This window comes from Symphalangus syndactylus, chromosome 8 (genome assembly GCF_028878055.3).
Source record: "Symphalangus syndactylus isolate Jambi chromosome 8, NHGRI_mSymSyn1-v2.1_pri, whole genome shotgun sequence".
In the NCBI taxonomy this organism is placed as follows: Eukaryota; Metazoa; Chordata; class Mammalia; order Primates; family Hylobatidae; genus Symphalangus; species Symphalangus syndactylus.
Window position 1 is genome coordinate 14,986,433 of NC_072430.2, and position 26,031 is coordinate 15,012,463.

At 49.5% G+C, this 26,031-nt stretch overlaps 1 protein-coding gene across 3 annotated transcripts in view; it reads left to right on the top strand.

Moving 5' to 3' along the window:
- Window positions 1-18,152, top strand: part of HSP90AA1 (heat shock protein 90 alpha family class A member 1) — a 56,347-nt gene extending 38,195 nt beyond the window's left edge. The window contains exons 1-12 of one of the 3 annotated variants that reach the window (XM_063643831.1): window positions 2,147-2,552; window positions 8,065-8,237; window positions 12,814-12,975; window positions 13,064-13,430; window positions 13,732-13,865; window positions 14,157-14,477; window positions 14,595-14,760; window positions 15,188-15,378; window positions 15,516-15,663; window positions 15,902-16,170; window positions 16,769-17,102; window positions 17,382-18,152. In XM_063643831.1, coding sequence (XP_063499901.1) covers window positions 12,814-12,975; window positions 13,064-13,430; window positions 13,732-13,865; window positions 14,157-14,477; window positions 14,595-14,760; window positions 15,188-15,378; window positions 15,516-15,663; window positions 15,902-16,170; window positions 16,769-17,102; window positions 17,382-17,491 — 2,202 coding nt within the window. In that variant the 5' untranslated portion in view covers window positions 2,147-2,552; window positions 8,065-8,237 and the 3' untranslated portion in view covers window positions 17,492-18,152. Of the gene's footprint in view, window positions 1-2,146; window positions 2,553-8,064; window positions 8,238-11,972; window positions 12,207-12,813; window positions 12,976-13,063; window positions 13,431-13,731; window positions 13,866-14,156; window positions 14,478-14,594; window positions 14,761-15,187; window positions 15,379-15,515; window positions 15,664-15,901; window positions 16,171-16,768; window positions 17,103-17,381 lie in introns of those variants that run through there. The other 2 variants (XM_055288105.2, XM_055288104.2) reach the window with 2 other exon arrangements.
- The last annotated feature ends 7,879 nt before the right edge of the window (window positions 18,153-26,031 follow it).

Genomic DNA, 26,031 nt, shown 5'->3' on the forward strand with positions numbered 1-26,031 from the left:
CCTGGTCCAACTGTCCCATCCCTACTCCTCATTTTACAGACAACGAAACTGAAGCTTGGCCAGGCGCAGCAGCTCAAGGACTGTATCACTTGAACCCAGGAGGCGGAGGTTACAGTGAGCCAAGATCGTGCCATTGCACTCCAGCCTGGGCGACAGAGCACTTTGGGGGACCAAGGCAGGGAGATCATGAAGTCAGGAGATTGAGACCATCTGGCTAACATGGTGAAACCCTGTCTCTACTAAAAATATAAAAATTAGCGCGGTATAGTGGCACATGCCTGTAATCCCAGCTACTCAGGAGGCTGAGGCAGGAGAATCACTTGAACCAGGGAGTCAGAGGTTGTGGTGAGCTGAGATCATGCCACTGCACTCCAGCCTGGCAACAGAGATAGACTTTGTCACACACACACACAAAAAGGCCAGGCGCAGTGGCTTATGCCTGTAATCCCAGCACTTTGGGAGGCCGAGGTGGGCAGATCACAAGGTCAGGAGTTGGAGACCAGCCTGGCCAATATGGTGAAACCCCATCTCTACTAAGAATATAAAAATTAGCCGGGCGTGCTGGCAGACGCCTGTAGTCCCAGCTACTCGGGAGGCTGAGGCAGGAGAATAGCTTGAACCTGGGAGGCGGAGGTTGTAGTGAGCCAAGATCAGGCCACTGCCCTCCAGCCTGGGAGACAGAGCGAGACTCTGTCCTAAAAAACAAAAAAAAAAGAAAAACAAACCCAAGGCTTAAAGAGAAGAGACTTGCCCCCAGGTCAGTAAAGGAGGAATAAAGAAGCCAACACTCCCTCTCCCTGGAGGTGGCAGGAGGGAAGGCATCCGGAAGGGATAATGTTGATCTGGCTCCTAAAGGAGTGGCCATTTTCCAGGGAAGAGGAACAGCGTGAGAGCAGAGGTGTCAACTAGCCAGGTGCCGGGGTGGGAGGGCCTTTTATTGCAGGGTTTGGAGATGAGGGCAGAAGCTGACAGGACCAGGTTATAGAGGACCTGTAGGCCCAGCCCAAGAGTCTATAAGGAAGTCTGCACTGAAACTCACAACCCATTCGTGACAAGGTGGCCTGATCAGGGTACCCACTACCTGGTCAATTGGCCACATAGGCAATTCCTGACAGCCAGGTGACCCCTGGCTCAGTGTAGACAAAGGAACTATCAGCTCCCCTACCAGGCAGGAACATCACATCTGCTTATTCCTCCTCTAGTTTCAAGGGGTATCTGAGGATAAACAAGTCCTCTGGGCACTGGACGGACCAGCTAGGCCTGTTCTTCCACTGGCTGAACCAGAGGTTGCCCTTGGGGAGACTCAAAGGCCTCTGCTCTTGCATTGGCCAAGACCAGAACAGGAGCAGCAGTGGAGGGGAGAGCCAGCCTGCACCCACCCCAAGTTTGTGCCCACCACCCTAGAGTCGCAAGGGAGATCCTGGGAGGTTTTGGGGAGGAGCAGGGAGGGCTGTCCACAATCCCTGGCTCTCTCTACCTTAAGACTCAGCTTGCTTCAAATTTTGCTTTTTTTTTTTTAACCCTCCATTCTTTCTTCTTTAAAAAAAAAATTGCTTTTGCTGGGCGCGGTGGCTCATACCTGTAATCCCAGCACTTTGGGAGGCCGAGGCGGGCGGAGTATCTGAAGTCAGGAGATCGAGACCAGCCTGGCCAATATGGAGAAACCCCGTCTCTACTAAAAATACAAAATTAGCAAGGCGTGGTGGTGGGCGCCTATAATCTCAGCTATTCGGGAGGCTGAGGCAGAGAATCACTTGAACCCAGGAGGTGGAGGTTGCAGTGAGCCGAGATCGCGCCACTGCACTCCAGCCTGGGCGACAGTGAGACTCTGTCTCGAAAAAAAAAAATTGCTTTCTTCTCTTACAGTTTCATTCCCACTCCATGAAAGTCTAGAAGCTTTGCCATGAACTTTTCAGGGTGAAATATTAATGATGGTGATCTAGACTGGAGGTCACATAATTCTCACTTTGCTGATTCTCCCATACACAGGGAATAACGAAAAAATGAAATTCCTAAACTTCAAAGCCATTTCCAACTGGAGGCCCCATATACAACCAATTAGCTGGCCAGTAGGTGGCGCCAAAGGTTAATCACAGCCTTTGGATGAAGGGTTCCCATTTGGTCCCGCTGGAAAGCAATTCAGTTATCCATTCAGCACACATAGATGGCTGCGTGCCATGTGCCGTGTCTTGAGATGAGAAAGACAGAGTCTAATTTCAATTCACACCAGGGACTAAGAGCTGTGAAGGAGGCACCCAGAGTGAATTTGGCCAGAGCAGGTGATTTCTAAGCCAAGCTCGGCAGACACGTGTTTGCCTGGAGAAGGGCATCACAAGAGGTTCCAGGTGCATTTGGAGAACAACCCAGCATGGAGCGATGATCAGGGGCAGACCGTAGACCCTTGGGCTGCTGCAGTAATCTGAGTGAATGAAAGGGAATGCTGTAATGTTGAATCTGAGGAGCTCTGAGTGCACTTAGCAGGATCTGCTGCCCCTGGAGGCTGGAGGGAGTTGCGAGAGAATGGAGCTGCTGTGAACTCAGAGGAGGAGGAGGTGAGGCTGGAACAAAACCAGAAAACGATGCAGCCACATATTCTTGGTGCACCCCCCACCCCCACCCCCCTTTCGTGTTCTGTTTGCCTCTCTCCATATCTATTTATCTGCCATATTCTTAAATCACCAGGTCCCCTGGTCAGAGCTGACCATGGTGCCCCATTAAGCTGCCTCGGGGAACTCAGCTGGGTTGTGGGCAGGGCTGGAGATGCCTTGGTGACATGTGGGTGCCCAGCATTCCAGGTCTGAGAGCATCAAGGTCAGGCATGGAGATGGGCACAGGATGGGGCCTCCCAAGGAAGGTGTGTGTTGATGTGCCAGCAGTGAGCAGGCAGAGGCGGTGTCAGCCAGGCCCTGGGGTTTGAATACCAAGAGAGGGACTACAGGCTCAGCATCCTGGGAGCCCGGGGGTTTTCTGCACTGGGAAGTGGGCAGATGAAAACGGGAATGTAGAACAGATAAACCCAGCAAGAGCCAGCTGGAAGTGGAAATGGTGTGGGGCCCTGAGGGCCTGGATCAGGGCAGGACCCTAAGCATAGAGAGAAAGAACGTTTTAAAGGAAAAATCCGCCAGACTTGTCAGCTGTCAGAATGTGGGGGCTGAAGGCAAGAGATGAGTCAAAGATGACTCAGAAGATTTGAAGGTGAGTTCAAGGGAAAATGGCAGTACTTTGGGGAAGGAGTTCAAATTCGTTTCCAGGACCCCTGGTTCTGCTAGGAGACAGGAGCATGCCAGAAGGCATCCCACTTGTTTGTATGTTTCTGGCCTGTCCCTCCCCGACTAGAACATAAGCTCCCGAGGCAGCTGCCTCTGCTCTGTCAGTTCTTTGTGCTTTACTCAGAGGGGTTCACGCACACCTGTCCCCTGCCTGACTCAGAGCAGATGCCAGGGGATGCAGACTGAGGCTTCCGCAGGAGGGAGGCTAGGGAGGCCTGAAGGTGAGGGGTGATAGGGAAGAGTCCTGCCACCCCTCTCCCACAGGTGCTCCCACACCCAAGCACCCCCAGGACTGGACCCCCTTACAGGCAACAGCCTCCTGTCCCCCAGGCCTCTATTCCTCTGAGATCCCACGCTTTCCGGCCCTACTGAGACTGCCATCCTGGGAACCATCTTTGTGCCCATCCATGCCTATCCCATTCCCTTCCTTCCCAGTACATCCCTTCCTTCCCAATACATCCCTTCCTTCCCAGTACATCCCTTCCTTCCCAATACATCCCTTCTACCACATTCCTGCTCATGTTCCCAGCATCCTGTTCACTGGAGGCCCATCCATGTGGATGCGCAGCAGACACTGGTCCAACAAAGGTGATACTGAACCACTGGCAAGGGTCACCTGCCATCATCTGCCTGAGCCCTATGTTCCCCTGGTGAGCACAGCCTCACCCATCCAGGAGCCTCTGGGGCTCCTGTGCTTCACCCTGTTAACTCATTCCCCTGACCTCTCCCAAGTTTGCCCCTGCTCCGCCCACCAACTCTTCCGGGACAGGCCCTCCTCAGGTCTCACTGGAAGTGTGCTTCCTACACCTCATGGTCAGAGTGGATGCGGGTCAGACTGCAGCTCCTGGGAAGATGCCACAGCACCTCCTATGATCTCCAGGCCACGTTTCCAGTCCCTTGGCCCCTGCCTACCTCTGACTTCAGCTCCAGTGGCCAACCCCTGCCCCAAAAGGGGCTCTGTGTCTCCCTACCCACTGCACTGAAGGAATTTTCCAGCCTCCATTTTCTTTTCTTTTTTTTTTTTTTTTTTGAGATGGTGTCTGGCTCTGTCCGCCAGGCTAGAGTGCAGTGGCTCGATCTCGGCTCACTGCAAGCTCCGCCTGCCGGGTTCGCGCCATTCTCCTGCCTCAGCCTCCCAAGTAGCTGGGACTACAGGCGCCTGCTCCCGCGCCCAGCTAATTTTTTGTATTTTCAGTAGAGACAAGGTTTCACCGTGTTAGCCAGGATGGTTTCGATCTCCTGACCTCGTGATCCGCCCGCCTCGGCCTCCCAAAGTGCTGGGATTACAGGCGTGAGCCACCGCGCCCGGCCTCCATTTTCTTTTTAATTCTTGCCTTCTCACTGTTCCCTGGCTAACTCCTAGTATTCCTTCTATATTTCACCGCAGACCCTCAGGGCTCTTGCAAACTCTGTTCCCTCCCTCTCCTGCATGCCCTTCCCCACACTCCCTCCCCGCAGCCAGCACCTGCCCTCCTCAGTGCATGGGGTGCCCCTCACCATCCCAGCACTCTTCAAGAGTTTCTAAGTCCACATTTTTAGGTGGTGGGGGCTTTATGCCTGCCTCAACCACAATGGTGAGGACGCAGTTTTGCTCCCACTTTGACCCAAGGCCTGGACACGGGCTTTTGGTAAACGGATATGAACTGAATGGTGAACAGACAAATAATGAACAGTAAGACTCCATTTCTGGCTTATCAACGTGGCCAGACATTTTTTTCCAGCCGCACTCAGTGCTGCCAACAGTGGGAGGGGAGGGGAAGAAGAGTTTGCCGGCTTCCAGGCGGGAGCATGTGGTGAATTCAAGAAGTGACCAACCCCAAGCCGGCCTTTGAAGGATGGGTTGAAACCTGCTTGCTGAAGTTTTGGTACTGAAGTATCCCAATTTTATAGTTACTCAATGGAAAAACTGGTTTGCTCTGTGGAAATCCACTTTAGGGTCAACTCTGAAACATAAATGGCCAGCACCTGCTCCCAGGATCCTCCCACGTTCCTTCTTTTTTCTTTTTTGAGAGAGTCTTGCTGTGTCTCTCAGGCTGGAGTGCCCTGGCACAATCTTGGCTCACTGCAACCTCCTCCCCCTCAGGTTCAAGTGATTCTCCTGCCTCAGCTTCCTGAGTAGCTGGGATTACAGGCGCACGCCACCATGCCTGGCTAATTCTTTGTATTTTTAGTAGAGATGGGGTTTCACCACGTTGGCCAGGCTGGTCTCTAACTCCTGACCTCAGGTGATCCGCTTGCCTCGGCCTCCCAAAATGCTGGGATTACAGGCATGAGCCACTGCGCCCGGCCCTTTCACATCCCTTCTATGGTCACACCCCTATTGTAGAGAGATTTAGACCAAAGCACAGAGAGGCTGAGAAGCTTGCTCAGAGTCACACAGCCAGTGAGTGGCAGGACCAGAATTCACAAAACGGCTCCAGACCTGTGCTTTAACTGATGCCATCTTTCTTGGAAACTGTGTCTCCAAGAAATGACTGATATATATATATATATATATATATATATTTTTTTTTTTTTTCTTTGAGATGGAGTCTTGCTCTGTCATCAGGCTGGAGTGCAGTGACGTGCTCTCGGGTTTAAGCGATTCTCCTGCCTCAGCCTCCCGAGTAGCTGGGATTACAGGCACATGCCACCACGCCCAGCTAATTTTTGTATTTTTAGTAGAGACGGCATTTCACCATGTTGGCCAGGATGGTCTCGATCTCTTGATGTTGTGATCTGCCTGCCTCGGCCTCCCAAAGTGCTGGGATTACAGGCGTGAGCCACTGTACCCAGCCTTTTTTTTTTCAAGTATATATATATTTTTAAATTTACTTTTCCCACACTACACTGATTTACAATTTTTCTTTCCTAAGTATGAACCACTTAATTTTCCTATATAACTATATCTTGATCTTCAACATTTCTTCAACTTTCTACAAGGTTTGCTAAACATTGATTATTTAAAAACAGCTCTTGGCTGGGCACGGTGGCTCACACCTGTAATCCCAGCACTTTGGGAGGCTGAGGCAGGCAGATCACATGAGGCCAGGAGTTCAAGACCAGCTTGGGCAACTTGGTGAAACCATGTCTCTACTAAAAAGCAAAAATTAGCTGGGCATGGTGGCATACGCGTCCCAGCTACTCAGGTGGCTGAAGCATGAGAGTTACTTGAACTGAAGAGGCAGAGGTTGCAGTGAGCCGAGATTTTGCCACTGCACTCCAGCCTGAGTGACAGACCCTGTCTCAAAAAAATAAAAACAACAATAAACTGCACATGTTTAAAGTACAATTGGATGTATTTCAACATATGTATATACCTAGGAAACCATCACTACAATCAAAATAATGAAGATTCATCATCCAAAAGTTCCCTCTGGTCCCTGTGATCCTTCCCTCCTGCCCCTGTCTGCCCCACCTCCTACAGGCAACCAGTGATCTGCTTTCTGCCACTATAGTTTGCATTTTCTAAGATTTTATATAAATGACTGACTGGCATCTTTCTCTTGGCATAATTATTTTTCAAAAAGAACATTTAAACAAAATAGACCATATTCTGGGCCATTAAACAAGGCTCAATAAGTTTAAAAGGATTCAAATCATGCAAAGTATGTTCTCTGACCACAATTAAATATTAGAAATCAATAATAGCATGGTGGCTCACTCCTGTAATCCCAGGATTTTGCGAGGCCCAGGCGGGCAGATCACTTGAGGCCAGGAGTTTGAGACCAGACTGGTGAACATGGTGAAAGCCCATCTCTACTATAAATACAAAAAAATTAGCCAGGTGTGGTGACGCATGCCTGTAATCCCAGCTATTTGGGAGACTGAGGCACGAGAATTGCTTGAACCCGGGAGGCGGAGGTTGTAGTGAGCCAAGAGCACGCCACTGCACTCCAGCCTGGGCGACAGAGTGGGACTGTCTCAAAAAAAAACAAAAAAATCAATAGCAAAAAAAAATCTGAAAAACCTCCAACTGTTTGAAAACTAAGTGAAACATTTATAAATAACCCATGAGTCAAGAAATAAGAAAAGGAAATTTTAAAAATATTTTGAACTGAATGAAAATGAAAAAAAACAATGTATCAAAATGTATGAGCCAAAGGCAGTTGTGGTGGCTCACACCTGTAATCCCAGCACTTTGGGAGGCCACAGTGGGAGGACTGCTTAAGTCCAGGAGTTCAAGACCAGCCTGGGTAATATGGCAAGACCTCATCTCTACAAAAAAAAATAAAATTTAGCTGGGTGTGGTGGCACATGCCTGTGGTCCCAGCTCTTCAGGAGGCTGAGGCAGAAGGATCACTTGAGCCCAGGAGGTTGATGGTGTAGTGAACCATGTTTGTGCCACTGTGCTCCAGCCTGGGCAACAGAGCGAGACTCTCTCTTTTTGTTTTTTTTTTTTTGGAGACAGTCTCGCTCTGTTGCGCAGGCTAGAGTGCAGTGGCGCAATCTCGGCTCACTGCAGCCTCTGCCTCCTGAGTTCAAGCAATTATCCTGCCTCAGCCTCCTCAGTAGCTGGGACTACAGGTGTGTGCTGCCACACCCAGCTAAATTTTTTTTGTATTTTTCATAGAGATGGGGTTTCACCATGTTGGCCAGGCTGGTCTCAAACTTCTGACCTCAATTGATTGGCCTGCATCAGCCTCCGAAAGTGCTGGGATTACAGGTGTGAGCCACTGCACCCGGGTGAGACTGTGTATCAGGATAAAAAAAAATCATGAGCCAGACCTGGGTGTAACTGCCCTGGAGGCCCTTGCTCTGGGTGACCCTGAGTAAAGGACTTACCTCTCCTGAGCCTGTGTTCTCATCTGTACAGTGGGACCAAAGCCACCTACTTCAGAGTTGAGAAGATTAAGAAACTGCATGCAAAGTAGCTAGCCTGCTGCCATTTCCAAAACCAGAAGTGGCTCATTTAAGCTTCATAACCACTCTATGAAGAAGACATGTTCATGTCCATGCTACAGATACTGAACTGGATGCACAGAAAGGGTAAGTGACTTGTCCTGGGTCACACAGGCAGTGGCTGAACTAAGATCTGAATCCAGGTCACCTGGATCCAGAATCCATGCTCCAGCTTTACTGAGGGACACTGAAAGCTTTCAAATGGAGGAGGACAATGGTCAGATTGCCCTAACAGCAACATCACTGTGGGACGAGGTCAACAAATATTTAGGATGCTAAATCTGCAGGGCTTGGTGATCTATTAGAAATACGTTGTTGAGGCCAGGCGCTGTGGCTTACGCCTCTAATCCCAGCACTTTGGGAGGCCAAGGCGGGCGGATCACGAGGTCAGGAGATCAAGACCATCCTGGCTAACACTATGAAACCCCTTCTCTACTTAAAGAATACAAAAAATTAGCCGGGTGTGGTGGCGGGCGCCTGTAGTCCCAGACACTAGGGAGGCTGAAGTAGAATGGCGTGAACCTGGGAGGCGGAGCTTGTAATGAGGGGAGATCACACCACGGCACTCCAGCCTGGGCGACAGAGCAAGACTCTGTCTCAAAAAAATAATAATAATAATAAATATGTTGTTGAGGAAGGAAGAGGAGGAGGCTGGACAGAAAAGGCGGTGAAGCAGGAGTGGAAGAACTTGGGGTGGGAGGGCTAGAGGAAGCAGAGGAGCACATGTGGTCTGTACTCTGAAGGAGAGGGCACCACATTCTGAGAATCTCTCCATGACAGGACACCTGGCCTGGTAGGAGGCAGGTGGGGTTCCTAAGAAAATGTGTGAGCAGAAGGTCCGTGAAAAATTAATTAGAGAAGAACAGAGGGAATGGTGTTCCAGGCAGAGGGAACAGCATTTGCACAGCCTCATGGGGACGAGTCATGGGGAGCGTGCCAGACCCAGAAATAGGAGCACAGTGGGAACTGGCGCTGTATGGGTAGGCAGCAGCGACCTGCAGGGCCTCACAGGTCTAAAGAGCTCTGTCTTCCTTCTAGAAGGATGGGAAGTCAGCTAGGATTTGCGGAGGGTGGGGAGGAGGGAATAGATAAGGCCAGGTGTGTGTTCTCAAAGTTCACCCTGACTACAGTTTGGAGACAGACCAGACCAGATGCAGGGAGCACTTAGGTGGTTACGGAGGCCTTCCAGGTGAGCTGACGGTTGTGTGGAAGCGGGTGATGAAGGTGGAGGGAAGTGGCTGGGTTCAAGAGGTACTTAGGAGGCAGAAGTGGCAGGACTTAGTGCCAGATCCGTTGTGGGGAAGCTTGGGGTTCTTTAAGGTGTGATAGTCACCTGGCTAACGAGCCCTCAAAGAGGGCTGGAGAGCGGGGGAAGCTCATGAGGCTCAGCATCCAGGCCTGGAGCTGAGTCCTGGCCCGGCTCTTCCGTGAGTCATCTGCACACAGGTTCTATTAGTGAGAGTGCTGGACAAGCTTTCCTGGGGGCAAAGACCCACCTCCAGGAGCTCCGTGATGTGCCAGGGAGAGGGGCATGAGTCTGAGGAAACAGAAGGAACAGCCAGGGGCGGGTGTGTTGATGGTAGAAACCATGGCAAAGGTCGCAACTGGTGGGTAACTGTGGAATGTCACTTGGAGACAGGACAAAAATGTCCTGTTTATTAACCCAGGCGGGAGAGCTGGAAAGACAGGAAGTTGTGGAAGGAAGGAGGGACATTAAAGGTGGGGCCTGACGGGAAACAGTGGTTCCCAGTGATGCCCAGACCCAGGGAGGGGCTTTGGAGCAGGTTCACTGGAGAAATGGGGGAAAATGAAGGTCCCAAAAACAAAGGACAAAGAATGTCAGAGTTGGCTGGGCGCGGTGGCTCACGCCGGTAATCCCAGCGCTTTGGGAGGCCGAGGCGGGCGGATCACCTGAGGTCAGGGGTTCGAGACCAGCCTGGCCTACATGGTGAAACGCCATCTCTTGCTAAAAATACAAAAATTAGCCGGGCGTGGTGGTGGGTGCCTGTAATCCCAGCTACTCGGGAGGCTGAGGCAGAAGAATCGCTTGAACCCGGGAGGCAGAGGTTGCAGTGAGCAGAGATTGTGCGATTGCACTCCAGCCTGGGGGACAAGAGTGAGACTTTGTCTAAAAAAAAAAAGAACGTCAGAGCTAGGGCCCTGGATGGCTCCTCTCTAAGAAATCTCAATCCTCCTCCCCCTGTGCAATGGCAGAGACTGCGGTAGGAAAAGTTCTTACAAGTCAGGAGAGTAGGGACAGTGGCTGGTGGTGACAGGAAGGAAACAGGCGGAGGCGGCACTCGCCAGGGAAGACCTTGCGCCCCTTCAGCGACCCGCTCACCGCTCCTCCTGCTTCCGGATTCCTCCCCGCCAGTCCAGGCTGCAGCTGTAGAGAAAGCCTGGGCCGGGGGCGCGCCCCCAGGCTGCGCAACAGCTACCACGGGGCCCGACACACACCCAGTAACCACCGCTGGGGCCCGCGCCACGTGGCTGCTAGTTTCCTTCCACTTCCCCCGCTTTGTAATGCCAGGCAAGACGCTTTATGTTGATTTCACACACTCTTAAGGGGGTCCCAAGCCGCAGTCTGAAAACCCCTGCTCCTGAGCAAGTTGCGTTTCCCTAGAGACCAGGAAGCGGAGGTAGTTCCGTCGTTTGTTTACACGGCAAGGAGCTTTCAGATTATTCCCGGGGCCTGGCTATGCGTCTAGGCAGGAGGCGGCCCAATCATGGGAGGCGCCAGAGACAAAGAGGAAGAGGACATGGACCAGGCAGGGGAGCCAGGTCGAAGGAACACCAACGCCTCCAAGGTTCCCACAGCTGGCCTTGGCCAAAATATCCGAAAATTCCCATGTAGAAACTGGCTCTTCCAGCCCGGGCAATATGGTGAAACCCCGACTCTACAAATAAATACAAGAACTAGACAGGTGTGGTGTCCGCGCCTGTGGTCCTCTGCCCGCGCTGGTCCCAGCTACTGGGAAAGCTGAGGCGGGAGGATCACTTGAGCCCGGGAGATCGAAGCTGCAGTGAGCCGAGATTGCGCCACGGCACCCCAGCCTGGGAGCAATGAGAGAGCCTGTCCAAAAAAAGAAAAAAAAGCCCAAATCTGTCTTTTAGGGCCAGTTAATCACCAAAGTGTTAGATACTTAATTTGGAGACCTCATCGGTCGGCAAGACGATGGGCTTTTCAAAATCATGCCGGGTGTAGCTGGGTAAACATGAATTTGTTCATCAAGTCCCCGACTCCCAAGCTAAGGAGCCCTGAAGTATGAAGCACATGGCTTTCGGGGAACCCAAAGGTAGGGAGCGCTCCCGAGCCGGCGGTGGGTCTGGAGAATCCCTGAGCGCGCAGGCCGCAGGACAGCGTCCCCAACGCGTAGCGGCCTGAGGCCAACAGCCCCCAGGGGGCAGAGCCCCGCCATCCTGGCGCCGCCTGCGGCTGGGTTCTTTGGCAGCGCGCGCGGCGCCAGTCAGGACGATGGCTCTGGTAGTCTCCCGGGAGCGTGAGACCTGGGGCACTCCCCGTCCACGCACGACCCTTCCTCCAGGCGCGCCTCCCGCCCCGGCTCGGCGTTCTGCTCAGCCCGGGTGACCAACTACACCTCACTTCAAAGGCCCCCACGCCCGGGCGTGCCCTCCGCCCGCGCTCGGCAGGTAGGGGTGCAGGGCGGAGGGCGCGGGCGGCCCCCAGAAGGCGCCCGGACCTTCCCGAGAATTCCAGGCCGCGCAGGCGCATTGAGGCCGGCGCGGAGGCGGAGGGGGTGGGCCGCGTGCGAGAGGCGCCCGGCGGCGATTGAGGGAAGGTTGCCCGGGCCGGGCCACGAGCAGGGCCTGCGCGCGCCCGCGGGAGGTGGTGCCGCGACGACGGCGCAGGCGCAGGCGCGCGGCCGCGGAGGCGGTTGGGGAGGGTTCTTCCGGAAGGTTCGGGAGGCTTCTGGAAAAAGCGCCGCGCGCTGGGCGGGCCCGTCGCTATATAAGGCAGGCGCGGGGGCGGCGCGTCAGTTGCTTCAGCGTCCTGGTGTTGCTGTGCGGTCGGTCCTGTGCGGTCACTTAGCGAAGGTGAGGGGCGGTTGTGGGGGCCTGTGGAGGTGGATTGGGGACCGGGACGGGGGGCGGCTGTCGCGGAGCGGAGGCTGTGGGGGCCGGACGGGAACTCTGAACCAGCCAGGGCCGCGCTCCCGGGCGGCCGCGCTTCCTATTCCGGAGGCCTCGGGCCCGCTGCGGTCTCCGCACCCCGCTTCAGGAATGGGTCGGGCGGCCGCGGGCTCCCCGAGGCTCTGCAGCAGCGCCAGAGCTGGCGCCACACGCGAGCAGAGCGGCCCCGCCGCGGGAGTCGCCCGCCCAGCCCCGCTGGGGGCGCAGGCGGAGGAGGCCGCCGTGGCGGAGCCGCAGCCCGCGCGGGAGGGCACACGGGGTGTCTGTTGGGGACCGCGGCGGGGGACTGGGCCCGGGCCTGCAGCGGCCTCCCGGAAGCGCGCACAGGCTCGTGGTAGTTACCGCGCTCCGAAATGAGGTCATCCTTTGTCAGCCGCCCTTCTATTTTCGGTTTACTTAAACTTCACAAATCTCCAATCCGGCTTTAAAAATATTTGGAGGACGCGATGGAATCTCGTGTTGCTCCTGTAGACGTTCTGGAGGGTTTTAAACCGGCGCGGTGTCCTTTCAGATGCCTGAGGAAACCCAGACCCAAGACCAACCGATGGAGGAGGAGGAGGTTGAGACGTTCGCCTTTCAGGCAGAAATTGCCCAGTTGATGTCATTGATCATCAATACTTTCTACTCGAACAAAGAGATCTTTCTGAGAGAGCTCATTTCAAATTCATCAGATGTAAGTCGCATTAACCCTGAGTCGGATTTTGGTTTCAGTATGAACTTCTTGGGGGCTCTATGCTTAAATTAATATTTTTTGTTAATAGGCATTGGACAAAATCCGGTATGAAAGCTTGACAGATCCCAGTAAATTAGACTCTGGGAAAGAGTTGCATATTAACCTTATACCGAACAAACAAGATCGAACCCTCACTATTGTGGATACTGGAATTGGAATGACCAAGGCTGACTTGATCAATAACCTTGGTACTATCGCCAAGTCTGGGACCAAAGCGTTCATGGAAGCTTTGCAGGCTGGTGCAGATATCTCTATGATTGGCCAGTTCGGTGTTGGTTTTTATTCTGCTTATTTGGTTGCTGAGAAAGTAACTGTGATCACCAAACATAACGATGACGAGCAGTACGCCTGGGAGTCCTCAGCAGGGGGATCATTCACAGTGAGGACAGACACAGGTAGGCACCTGAACATTCACTGGTTAAGTGAGCGGTGGAAGGGTGGGGTGCTGCAACCTTTGGACCCCTGGGGATGCGGTGGAGCTTACAGAAATTTGTATTTGCCCAACGATCAGGAGCAAGCTAGAGCACTTAGTGTAATGGCATGACTTGGGGGGTGGTTGTTTTGGGCAAGGCACTTAGATCTGCTGTGGGCGCCTTTGCATCTGTAGTAATGGCAAACCTCGCTTTATAGACACGTTATAAGGGTGTTAGGCATGGCATTGAGCGCTAAATTGAGTCAATTTTTCTTCTCTTGCAGGTGAGCCTATGGGTCGTGGAACAAAGGTTATCCTACACCTGAAAGAAGACCAAACTGAGTACTTGGAGGAACGAAGAATAAAGGAGATTGTGAAGAAACATTCTCAGTTTATTGGATATCCCATTACTCTTTTTGTAAGTTTCTATATAATTGCAGAGTGAATTACTGTCTGTAGGTGATTGGGGTGACTGTACTACATCCTTAGTCCCTACATCTGTTCAACTAGTCTGAAGCCTAAGCTCTACTGCCTAACTCTGTAAAGGTCCCTCGGGCTATTTAAGTAGATGTATCAAATATTGGTGAAAAGCTGGCTGCTTCTCAAGTTGGCTAATTTAGGCTTTAGCCTTAGGTTGAAAATAGTGGCGCAGCGCTGTCACTTAGTTCTAGAGTGCAGCAGTGATGTGATTTCATGTTTTCTTTTGAAGGTGGAGAAGGAACGTGATAAAGAAGTCAGCGATGATGAGGCTGAAGAAAAGGAAGACAAAGAAGAAGAAAAAGAAAAAGAAGAGAAAGAGTCGGAAGACAAACCTGAAATTGAAGATGTTGGTTCTGATGAGGAAGAAGAAGAAAAAAAGGATGGTGACAAGAAGAAGAAGAAGAAGATTAAGGAGAAGTACATCGACCAAGAAGAACTCAACAAAACAAAGCCCATCTGGACCAGAAATCCCGACGATATTACTAATGAGGAATACGGAGAATTCTACAAGAGCTTGACCAATGATTGGGAAGATCACTTGGCAGTGAAGGTGAGTGACTGATGGGAGCTTCAAGCTTGTCTTTAGGTTATCATCTTCCCCCCCCCACCCCAAATATCTTCTGTAATGCATTGTTCATTGGTACTTAGTGTGTCTGTTTTATTACAGCATTTTTCAGTTGAAGGACAGTTGGAATTCAGAGCCCTTCTATTTGTCCCACGACGTGCTCCTTTTGACCTGTTTGAAAACAGAAAGAAAAAGAACAACATCAAATTGTATGTACGCAGAGTTTTCATCATGGATAACTGTGAGGAGCTAATCCCTGAATATCTGAGTAAGTATAGATGGGAAAAATAATCACTGTCACGGATTAAAGAAATACTTTCTGGGTGGGCATGGTGGCTCACACCTATAATCCTAGCACTTTGGGAGGCCGGGGTGGGCAGATGACTTGAGGTCAGGAGTTCAAGACCAGCCTGGCCAACGTGGTGAAACCCCATCTCTACTAAATTACAAAAATTAGCCCGATGTAGTGGCAGGCTGAGGCATGAAAATAGCTTGAAATCCCCCCACCCCGCCCCTGGGAGGCAGAGATTGCAGTGAGCGGAGATGGTGCCACTGCCCTCCAGCCTGGGCAACAGAGTGAGACACTCTCAAAAATACATCCTGTCATCTCCAGGTTATCTTTGATTTTGGGGGTTTACATAGTACCAGTTTTGTTCTTGGAATGACTCGGTGCATTTGGTTTATATTTTTTTCAGACTTCATTAGAGGGGTGGTAGACTCAGAGGATCTCCCTCTAAACATTTCCCGTGAGATGTTGCAACAAAGCAAAATTTTGAAAGTTATCAGGAAGAATTTGGTCAAAAAATGCTTAGAACTCTTTACTGAACTGGCGGAAGATAAAGAGAACTACAAGAAATTCTATGAGCAGTTCTCTAAAAACATAAAGGTTGGTGTAAATATTTGACCGTTAGTTTTCTAACTGGCCTCTTTAGGTTTTTTTTTTTTTTTTTTTTTTTTTTTTTTTTTTTTTTTTTTTTTTTTTTTACTTCAGAAAGTCTTTGTAAAGAACGTACTTTCTTTCAGCTTGGAATACACGAAGACTCTCAAAATCGGAAGAAGCTTTCAGAGCTGTTAAGGTACTACACATCTGCCTCTGGTGATGAGATGGTTTCTCTCAAGGACTACTGCACCAGGATGAAGGAAAACCAGAAACATATCTATTACATCACAGGTAGGAGGACGCTGTGTTACAGTCATACACGTCGTTCTTACAACCTTGTGGGCTCTGTGGGTGTGTTTTCTACTCAGGTAGCACTGTTACAACTGGTATTGATCTAGGCAAGATAACGTGAACTAGGTGATTATCTGTCTTAGGTTCTGCCTAGGTATCTGGCTAGCAAGAAAAGTCAGAACTAGATGAAGCCATTCTTACTGTTAAAAGGTCTAAAAGTAACTTTGTAATACCTCAGGTGAGACCAAGGACCAGGTAGCTAACTCAGCCTTTGTGGAACGTCTTCGGAAACATGGCCTAGAAGTGATCTATATGATTGAACCCATTGATGAGTACTGTGTCCAACAACTGAAGGAATTTGAGGGGAAGACTTTGGTGTCAGTCACCAAAGAAGGCCTGGAACTTCCAGAGGATGAAGAAGAGAAAAAGAAACAGGAAGAGAAAAAAACAAAGTTTGAGAACCTCTGCAAAATCATGAAAGACATATTGGAGAAAAAAGTTGAAAAGGTATGTGAATACAGCATTTCCTGATCATTGATACTTCTAAGGTGCTTTCAAGCTTAGTCATACATAGCCCATTTTCCCATGTTTTCAACTTAAAATAGAAAACTATGTCGTGTATGGCTGGGAGCGGTGGCTCACGCATGTAATCCCAGCACTTTGGGAGGCTGAGGCAGTGGATCACGAGGTCAGGAGATCGAGACCATCCTGGCTAACACGGTGAAACTCAGTTTCTATTAAAAATACAAAAAAAAAAAAAAAAAACAGGCATGGTGGCAGGGTCTGTAATCCTAGCCACGCGGGAGGCTGAGGCAGGAGAATCACCTGAACCCGGGAGGCAAAGGTTGCAGTGAGCCAAGATCGCACCACTGCACTCCAGCCTGGGTGGCGGAGCGAGACTCTATCTCAAAAAAAAAAAAGTTGTGTATGTAAAACATGAAATTATAACCTGTGCTCTTTGGGTACCTAATGCAACATTTAAGTTGTATTTGATAGTAGATAGTATTTTGGATCTATTGAAATTTGGGTTCTACAGTTTTTATTTCACAATAAAAGTTTAGGATTTAATCTTTCTAGGCTCCTAGTCATCACTTTTTGATTACAGGTGGTTGTGTCAAACCGATTGGTGACATCTCCATGCTGTATTGTCACAAGCACATATGGCTGGACAGCAAACATGGAGAGAATCATGAAAGCTCAAGCCCTAAGAGACAACTCAACAATGGGTTACATGGCAGCAAAGAAACACCTGGAGATAAACCCTGACCATTCCATTATTGAGACCTTAAGGCAAAAGGCAGAGGCTGATAAGAACGACAAGTCTGTGAAGGATCTGGTCATCTTGCTTTATGAAACTGCACTCCTGTCTTCTGGCTTCAGTCTGGAAGATCCCCAGACACATGCTAACAGGATCTACAGGATGATCAAACTTGGTCTGGGTAAGCTTTATACTATGTAATGTTAAAAAGAAAATAAACACAGATGACAGTGAAGAAAATGGTAAACTTTCAGTTATCCAAACTTGGAGCACCTTGTCCTGCTTGGAGATATTAAAGTACATTTTTTTAGGGATAAGTAAGATCTTATAAGAGCTAAGAAATGAAATTGAGACTCATGTTCTGTAATACTGTCTTGAAAGCAGGTATAAAACAAGAGTATTACACTAATAGCTGGCTTTAAGAAATCTTTGTAATATGAGGATTTTATTTTGGAAACAGGTATTGATGAAGATGACCCTACTGCTGATGATACCAGTGCTGCTGTAACTGAAGAAATGCCGCCCCTGGAAGGAGATGATGACACATCACGCATGGAAGAAGTAGACTAACCTCTGGCTGAGGGATGACTTACCTGTTCAGTACTCTACAATTCCTCTGATAATATATTTTCAAGGATGTTTTTCTTTATTTTTGTTAATATTAAAAAGTCTGTGTGGCATGACAACTACTTTAAGGGGAAGATAAGATTTCTGTCTACTAAGTGATGCTGTGATACCTTAGGCACTAAAGCAGAGCTAGTAATGCTTTTTGAGTTTCACGTTGGTTTATTTTCACATATTGGGGTAACGTATGTTGTAAGATGTATGTAACATGATGTTAACTTTGTGGTCTGAAGTGTTTAGCTGTCAAGCCGGATTCTAAGTAGACCAAATCTTGTTATCGAAGTGTTCCTGAGCTATACCTTGATGTTTAGAAAAGTATTTGTTACATCTTGTAGGATCTACTTTTTGAACTTTTCATCCCCTGTAGTTGACAATTCTGCATGTACTAGTTCTCTAGAAATAGGTTAAACTGAAGCAAATTGATGGAAGGATCTCTCCACAGGGCTTGTTTTCCAAAGAAAAGTATTGTTTGGAGAAGCAAAGTTACAAGCCTACCTAAGCATATAAAGCTGTTCAAAAATAACTCAGACCCAGTCTTGTGGATGGAAATGTAGTGCTCGAGTCACATTCTGCTTAAAGTTGTAACAAATACAGATGAGTTAAAAGATACTGTGTGACAGCGTCTTATTTAGGGGGAAAGGGGAGTATCTGGATGACACTGCCAAAATGGAAAGCATGAGGCACTAGCAGGAGATGGTTAAACACTAGCTGCTCCAAGGGTTGACATGATCTTCCCAGCATGTACTCAGCAGGTGTGGGGTGGAGCACATGTAGTAGGCACAGAAAACGAATGCAGACAACGTGTATCCCCTGTGTCTGTGAGTTACATGTGTTCTCTTAGTGTCCACATTGTTTTGATGTTATTCATGGAATGCCTTCTGTTCTAAATATAGTTACTTAATTCCTTGGCCTTACAGTGTCCCAAAGTTCTTTACCAAATCTACTTAAAGCCATCCTGGCTGAGGCAGGAGAATTGCTTGAACCTGGGAGGCGGAGGTTGCGGTGGGCTGGGATTGCACCATTGCACTCCAGCCTGAGCAGCAAGAGTGAAACTCCATCTCAAAAAAAAAAAAAATGAGAAAATCAGCCCAATAGGTAAGATTTCCTCTGGTGACTGGGGGTGGTAATGGCTAAATAAGTCTTCACTTGTGAAATTTGGTGGTTCTAGAGAGAAAACTTGGTTAGATAGCATATAGGATTTGCATTCTGAGCCTAACGCCATATATAAAAATGATAGGAAATGCCTGGGACTTGGATATGTGACAGTGACTAAGGGGGCAGTGCACAGGCAGGGAGAGGCCTTGGTCTCAGTCTCTCGTGCTAAGCAGGTATTGAATGCTTGGTAAATGGCAATCACATTTAATCCTTTAAATCCTCTGAGAAGTTCTTAATCCCCTTCAACAATATACAGGAGGAATTACATAAATTGAGGTCTTAGTAGTGGTTAAATTTAAATTTAACTCCAAAGCCCCATTTTATTCTGCTAAGTTTTGTTGCATACTGAAAGGTGTTAGTAGCTAGAAGAAAGGTTTACAGTGTCGAACTAGGAAGTGAATGGCAAAAAGGGTAAAAAGTCAATTTTGTGTTTTCCCAGATCTAGCAAGAGAATATTAAATCTTAAGATTTCTTTCAATTAAAAACAAAAGGCACTTGAGGGAATCAGTCAATGTAGGACCTCTATAAATGATCTCCCAAATGAACTCATCCTCCTGGAGTTACTGGGAAAGCGTTTATGGCAAATAGATGGGTACTTACCTGTGCATCTGGACCTATCTCCCAGCAACCCCTGTGCTGGAGACTGCACCACCAAGAAGATGGATCCCCAGACCAGTAAGTGAGAAGATGAGCTAGATGACACATGAATGTCATGCTGAAAATGCCCTTGCACTGCTGCAGGACCACAATTCTTACCCTATTGCTTCAAAATTTGCTGTTGTTTCAAACCTTCCGTAATCAGGTTCCATCCTGCCAGGGAGGGTGGTGAGCGCTGAAAAGACATGCAAACTGGACAAGAGAAAGACTTCATAGATGACATGGTTGTCTAGGTAGGAAACTCATAAGGAATCTACCAGAATTATACTAGAAGTGATTTTAGCATAGGATAGATCAATATATAAAAATCAGTTGAGCCAGGCATGGTGAATCACGCCTGTAGTCCCAACACTTTGGGAGGCAAAGGTAGGATTGCTTGAGCCCAGGAGTTCAAGACTGTCTAGGCAACAAAGTGAGACCGTCCCTCTGAAAACAACTAAGGCCAGGTGTGGTGGCTCATGCCTGTAATCCCGGCACTTTGGGAGGCAGAGGTGGGTGGATCACCTGAGGATCAGGAGTTCCAGACCAGCCTGGCCAACATAGTAAAACCCCATCTCTACTAAAAATACGAAAATTATAGCTGGGCATGGTGGCAGGCACCTGTAATCTCTGCTACTCAGGCTGAGGCAGGAGAATTACTTGAACCCGGGAGGCATAGGTTGCAGTGAGCTGATTGTGCCACTGCATTCCAGACTGGGCAACAGAAAGACACACCATCTCAAAAAAAATAGCTGGGTATGGTGGCACATGCCTGTAGTCCAGCTACTTGGGAGGCTGAGGTGGGAGGATTGCATGAGCTCAGGTGTTCAAGGCTGCAGTGAGCCATGATCACTCCACTGCACCCCAGCCTGGGACACAGAGCAAGACCCTGTCTCTATAAAGATAAAAGAATGAAAGAAAAGTAGTTGCCTGGGGCCAGGAGTCAGAGCGGGGAGTGACTGCAGAGGGGCAAGAAGGAACTTCTGAGGGCAATGGAAGTGTTGGAAAATGACCAGGTGGTGCCAGCTGTGTGTATATATATATGTTTTTTCTTTGTCTTTTTTTTTTTTTTTTTTTTTTTTTTTTTTTTTTTTTTTTTTTTTTTTTTTTTTTTTTGAGACAAAGTCTCACTCCGTTGCCCAGGCTGGAGTGCAGTGGCGTGATCTTGGCTCACTGAAGCCTCCACCTCCTGGCTTCAAGCAATTCTCCTGCCTCAGCCTCCCAAGTAGCTGGGATTACAGGTGCCCACCACCATGCCCGGCTAATTATTTTGTTTACAGAGTCTCACTTTGTTGCCCAGGCTGGAGTGCAATGGCGTGATCTAGGCTTACTGCAAACTCCACCTCCCGCATTCAAGCGATTCTCCTGCCTCAGCCTCCCGAGTAGCTGAGATTACAGGCACCCGCCACCATGCCTGGCTAATTTTGTATTTTTAGTAGAGACAGGGTTTCATCATGTTGGCCAGGCTGGTCTCGAACTCCTGAACTCAGGTGATCTGCCTGCCTTGGCCGCCTTAAGTGCTGGGATTACAGGTGTGAGCCACGCACCTGGCCAGGACTCTTTCATCTGCTTAAGGCTGATCCTCTCCTGTCCTGAGAGCTCACTTTACCCAGGCCACTTCCACCACATGCATGGCTCTTCTGGAGCAGAATCCCCTGCCTGCTTCGTCGTCTCAGGAAGTGGCCTACACCACCCCTGTCCTCACCATCTCTTGGTCCCTTCAACTTTTAGTGATTCCTACCAGGCATAGATTCATCAAGATCAATGTTTGCTTTTTTTTTTTTTTCCTTTTTTTTTGAGACAGAGTCTTGCTCTGTTGCCAGGCTGGAGTGCAGTGGTGCGATCTTGGCTCACTGCAACCTCTACCTCCTGGGTTCAAGCAATTCTCCTGCCTCAGCCTCCCCAGTAGCTGGGACTACAGGCACACACCACCACGCCCGGCTAATTTTGTGTTTTTAGTAGAGACAGAGTTTCACCATGTTGGCCAGGATGGTCTAGATCTCTTGACCTCATGATATGCCCGCCTCGGCCTCCCAAAGCACTGGAATTACAGGTGTGAGCCACCGCGTCCTGCTGGTTCATCAAGTTTTTATCGAATACCTACTAAAGGCTGGGCACGGTGGCTCATGCCTGTAATCTCAGCACTTTGGGAGGCCGAAGGGGGCGGATCACAAGGTCAGGAGATGGAGATCATCCTGGCTAACACACGGAAACCCCAACTCTACTAAAAAAAAAAAAATACAAAAAATTAGCCAGGCGTGGTGGCGGGTGCCTGTAGTCCCAGCTACTAGGGAGGCTGAAGCAGGAGAATGGCGTGAACCCAGGAGGTGGAGCTTGCAATGAGCCGAGATAGCGCCACTGCACTCCAGCCTGGGCGACAGAGCGAGACTCCATCTCAAAAAAAGAAAAAAAAAAATACTAAAAGCCAGTCCAATACAGTGCAGTGGGCCACACGAGTGATGATGGCACCACTTGGGGAGGCCAGCAGGACAGAACTAAGCTACAGCAGCTACCAGGAACACCCCAACCCAGGGCTAGGCACGGAGCAGGGTGGGGTTTGCTCTGCTGGTGGGGCAGAGTTCAGAGAAGCTCCGGGAAGAAGATACCCAGACTGATAGAAAGGGGACTGCGGTGCAGCACGCCTGTGGTTCCAGCTACTTGGGAGGCTGAGTAGGAGGATCTCTTGAGCCCCGGAGTTCTGGGCTGTAGTGCTGTACTGCAGTCAAGAGTCCATGTTAAGTTTAGCATCAATGTAGTGACCTACTGGGAGTGGGGGACCACCAGGTTGCCTAAGGGGGGGTGAATGGACCCAGGTCAGAAATGGAGCAGCTCAAAACTTCCAGGTTGATCAGAAGTGGGGTCATGCCTGTGACTAGCCACTGCACTCCAGCCAGCCTGGGCAACATAGCGAGACCCTGTCTCTATTTAAAACATTAAATAGGCCGGGCGCGGTGGCTCACGCTTGTAATCCCAGCACTTTGGGAGGCCGAGGCGGGCGGATCACGAGGTCAGGAGATCGAGACCACGGTGAAACCCCGTCTCTACTAAAAATACAAAAAAATTAGCCGGGTGTGGTGGCGGGCGCCTGCAGTCCCAGCTACTCAGAGAGGCTGAGGCAGGAGAATGGCGTGAACCCGGGAGGCGGAGCTTGCAGTGAGCCGAGATTGTGCCACTGCACTCCAGCCTGGGCAACAGAGCGAGACTCCGTCTCAAAAAAAAAAAAAAAAAAAACATTAAATAAATATGCTTGCTCAGATGGTCTAAAGAAAGAAATATATAAATAAATAAAGCTGACCTCATTCAAAAAGAGGGAAGTGGAAGTGGCTTTCCTGGCTGAAGGAAGGGCACACTCCCAGGCTTGAGAAGTGGGCATGCTTGCTCTTGGGAAGGGACATGTGAGCTGTCTGAGGGGGGATACAAGCTGTCTGAGGGGGGATACAAATTATTGTGTGTTCCTGGAACATTAGCCATGGGCCCGGTAGCATGTGGTTTGCCATGAGAAGCCTCTTCAAAACGGTGGGGCCTGTACCCACCCCTTGAAAAATGTCCTTAGTACCAGTAATACTGAGGCAGCTGGCTAAGTCCACTTCTTCTCCTTTCACGAAATTGTCTCAACCTTTTTTTTTTTTTTTGAGACAGAGTCTCGCTCTGTCACCCAGGCTGGAGTGCAGTGGCGCGATCTCGGCTCACTGCAAGGTCTGCCTCCCGGGTTCACGCCATTCTCCTGCCTCAGCTTCCTGAGTAGCTGGGACTACAGGTACCCGCCACCACACCTGGCTAATTTTTTGTATTTTTAGTAGAGATGGGGTTTCACCATGTTAGCCAGGATGGTCTTGATCTTCTGACCTCGTGATCCACCTGCCTCGGCCTCCCAAAGTGCTGGGATTACATGCATGAGGCATCATCCCCGGCCAAAATTGTCTCATCTTCATACCAGGTGGGCCCATATTCCAGCTTTCATTGTATTTATTTTATTTATTTATTTATTTGAGAAGAATCTCACTCTGTCACCCAGGCTGGAGTGCAGTGGTGCGATCTCGGCTCACTGCAAGCTCCGTCTCCTGGATTCATGCCATTCTCCTGCCTCAACCTCCTGAGTAGCTGGGACTGCAGGCGCCCACCACCACGCCCAGCTAATTTTTTGTATTTTTAGTAGAGACGAGGTTTCACCGTGTTAGCCAGGATGGTCTCGATCTCCTGACCTCATGATCCACCAGCCTTGGCCTCCCAAAGTGCTGGGATTACAGGCATGAGCCACCGCACCCGGCTTTGTTTTGTTTTTGAGACAGAGTCTCGCTCTGTTGCCTAGGCTGGAGTGCAGTGGCACAATCTTGGCTTACTGCAACCTCTGCCTCCCAGATTCAAGCAGTCCTCCCACCTCAGCCTCCCAAAAAGCTGGGATTACAAGCATGTGCCACCACACCCAGCTAATTTTTGTATTTTTGGTGGAGGCGGGGTTTCACCATGTTGGCCAGGCTGGTCTTGAACTCTTGACTTCAAGGGATCTGCCTACCTCCACCTCCCAAAGTGCTGGGATTACAGGTGTGAGCCACCATACCTGCCTTATTTTATTTTGTATTTTATTATTTGAGACAGGGTCTGGCTCTGTTGCCCAGGCTGGAGTGCAGAGGTACAAGCTCAGTTCACCGCAGCCTTGACCTTCCAGGCTCAAGCGATCCTCCCAAATCAGCCTCCCAAGCAGCTAAGACTACAGGCACGTGCCACCATGCCCAGCTAATTACTAATTTTTGTATTTTTTGTAGAGATGGGGCAGGGGATGGGGGGCGGTCTCATATTACCCAGGCTGGTCTTGAACACCTGGACTCAAGCAGTCCTCCTGCCTCAGCCTCCCAAAGTTCTGGGATTACAGATGTGAGGCATTGCACCCGGGCCCACTTTATTTTATAGATAAGAAAAACAAGCTCTGGAAGTGGAGGACACGCAGGGCTCTCTGGGCTAAGGGAGGCCAGGGCTGTGGTGCAAGCATCAGACTTCTACTGCACCCTGGCACCTCCCAAATGCCCGAGGGCTGGGTAGGGCCTGGGGAGCGGGACGGATGTCCTAGGCTCAGCTCTGCTTCCAGGGAAGGGGTTCAGGAGGAGCAGATAGGCCCAGTCTTGAGTTTAAGACTACAGATGTGTGTGTGTTTTGCTTGCGTTTGTATCCCAAATACTCATAACGGTGTCTGGCACATGGCAGGCACACAAATCTTTGCTAACAAATAAATTAACCTAAGCACTTCATAGTTTACACTTTCACTTACAGTTTCTAATTTTTTTTGTTTGTTTGTTTTGAGACTGAGTCTCGTTTTGTCACCCAGGCTGGAGTGCAGTGGCACCATCTTGGCTCACCACAACCTCCACCTTCCAGGTTCAAGCAATTCTTGTGCCTCAGCCTCCCGAGTAGCTAGGACCACAGGCACACTTCAACACGCCTGGCTAATTTTCTTTTATAAACTATTTTGGAGATTTCCAAAACATACAAAATAGAAGGAGATAGATAATAACAAATGTCGGCAAGGATGTGGAACATTGGAAGCCTCATAGGTACACTGCTGGTAGGAATGTAAAATGATGCTGTTTTGGAAAACAGTCTGGCTGTTTCTCAAAATGTTAAACATAGCATTGCCACATGAGCCAGCGATTCCACTCCTTGGGATTTACTCAAGATGAATGGATAAACAAAATGTGGTCTATGCATACAATGGAATGTTATTCAGCCTTAAAAAGGAAGAAAATTCTGACACATGTTACAACGTGGATGAACCTTAAAGACATTGTACAGGCCGGGCGCAGTGACTCACGCCTGTAATCCCAGCACTTTTGGAGGCCGAGGCGGGCGGATCACGAGGTCAGGAGATCGAGACCACGGTGAAACCCCGTCTCTACTAAAAATACAAAAAATTAGCCAGGCGTGGTGGCGGGCGCCTGTAGTCCCAGCTACTCGGAGAGGCTGAGGCAGGAGAATGGCGTGAACCCGGGAGGCGGAGGTTGCAGTGAGCCGAGATCGCGCCACTGCACTCCAGCCTGGGTGACAGAGCGAGACTCTGTCTCAAAAAAAAAAAAAAAAAAAAAAGACATTGTACTAAGTGAAATAAGCCAATCACAGAAGGACACACTGTATGATTCCACTTATCTCAGGTACCTAGAGTAGGCAAATTCAGACAGACAGGAAGTAGAATGCTGGTTGCCAGAAGCTTGGGGAGGAGGGAAGGGAGAGTTGGCATTTAATGGGAACAGTTTTCATTTGGGAAGATGAAAAAGTTCTGAAGATGGATGGTGATGATGTTTGTACAATAATGTGGATATCTCCACCACTGAACTGCAGACTTAAAAATGGTTAAAATGGGCTGGGCGCGGTGGCTCATGCCTGTAATCCCAGCACTTTGGGAGGCCGAGGCCGGCGGATCACGAGGTCAGGAGATCGAGACCATCCTGGCTAACAAGGTGAAACCCCGTCTCTACTAAAAGTACAAAAAAATTAGCCGGGTGTGGTGGCGGGCGCCTGTAGTCCCAGCTACATGGGAGTCTGAGGCAGGAGAATGGCGTGAACCTGGGAGGCGGAGCTTGCAGTGAGCTGAGATCACGCCACTGCACTGCAGCCTGGGCAACAGAGCCAGACACTGTCTCAAAAAAAAAAAAAATGGTTAAAATGGTAAACTTTATGTTATGTATATTTTATTTTATTTATTTATT